General features: G+C 40.5%; 1 protein-coding gene across 2 annotated transcripts in view; it reads left to right on the forward strand.

The window, feature by feature from the left end:
• The window catches only part of LOC103456824 (protein NLRC3-like), a 41268-nt gene that overhangs the window by 26392 nt on the left and 13496 nt on the right, over positions 1–1380 (forward strand). The window contains exons 9-10 of one of the 2 annotated variants that reach the window (XM_017303713.1): positions 257–430; positions 955–1110. In XM_017303713.1, the coding sequence (XP_017159202.1) occupies positions 257–430; positions 955–1110 (330 nt within the window). Of the gene's footprint in view, positions 1–256; positions 431–954; positions 1112–1380 lie in introns of those variants that run through there. The other variant, XM_017303714.1, reaches the window with a different exon arrangement.

A 1380-nucleotide genomic window follows, 5' to 3' on the forward strand; every position in this document is an offset into this window, starting at 1 on the left:
AGAAAAAACATCCGACTGAGTTTAAGATCCTGARAAACTTTTAGAAAAACTTTGAGTTTGTTTTTTGATCAAATGTTCTGGTTCTGCTGGTTTGGACTCTTTGAACCAGTTTGACTGGATCAGATGTTAGAATCAGTTCACCATGTTTATTTTACATTCAGGGAAATTAATTTTCTACATTTTATTATTTATTTGTTCATATTTTAGTTTTAACTGCATCCTGTTGGCTTCAGCTCATCTTTTATTCTTTATTCAGATTGTGGGAATGCAGTTTGTCAGAGACCAGCTGGACTAATCTGTTCTCAGCTCTGAAGTCCAAACCGACCCATCTGACAGAACTGGACCTGAGCAACACCAACCTGGGAGATTCTGGAGTGAAGGAGCTCTGTGGTTTTCTACAGACTGAAGGCTGCAGACTGGAGAAACTGCTGTATGTAATTATATAATTATTGATATTTCAGTGAATAATTATATATAATTGATCATAAATCAAAGTTAATATCTTCTGTTCTAATAAATATTTTCTGAGTTTGTTCCTGGACTTGGATCCAGAGTTTAATTTAGTCCCTCTGTGTAACTGAGTTGAACCTGCTGACCTGAGGTCAGAACAGGACAGCATTCAGACCCCCAGTGTGTAGAAATCCCCCTCATGTGAAGCAGGTCAAAGGTCATTCAACCCAGTCTAGGAAAGTGAATTCCTGGAATCTGACAGGAACAAATCAATAATCAATGATTGATGCTTCAACACTTTGATCAGAACCTGGAATGATTTTACTGACTAAAATCCTCCAACACAACATGACCCAGTACCAGGTTCTGGTTCTGGTTCTGGAGTCAGCAGGTCTTTATTGAAGCACCAGTTAAAGATTCATGAGAATCTTTAACTGGTTCTGTTGGATTAACTGGTTCACCTGCATCCTATTGGCTTCAGCTCATCTTTTATTCTTTATTCAGGTTGCCTGGCTGCAGGTTGTCAAAGATCAGCTGTGATTTTCTGGCCTCAGCTCTGAAGTCCAACAGCATCAATCTGACCAGACTGAATCTGAGAAACAACAACCTGGAGGATTCAGATGTTCAGCAGCTGGAGGATCTTGTTGAGATTCTAAAGTAAGTAAATGTTTGTAGTGAGTCCAGCTGCTGTCAGCATATTGAACTAAACCCAGTTAGCATCAGAGCAAAGCTCCAGTGTTCCCAGTAAAGCTACAGCTTCTCAGTGGGAGGAGAATGGTTCAAGCTGATCTGATCTTAGATCTGCTTGTTCTCTCAGTTCAACAGGAAAAAACTGATAAGGTTCATCTTGGTCACAGCTCTGAGATCAGTCTGACTGCAGCCTGGAAACCATCTACTGGATGTGCTGCGTCACTGACTGCTGCTGGAGAG

This window comes from Poecilia reticulata, linkage group LG2 (assembly GCF_000633615.1).
Source record: "Poecilia reticulata strain Guanapo linkage group LG2, Guppy_female_1.0+MT, whole genome shotgun sequence".
Classification (NCBI taxonomy): Eukaryota; Metazoa; Chordata; class Actinopteri; order Cyprinodontiformes; family Poeciliidae; genus Poecilia; species Poecilia reticulata.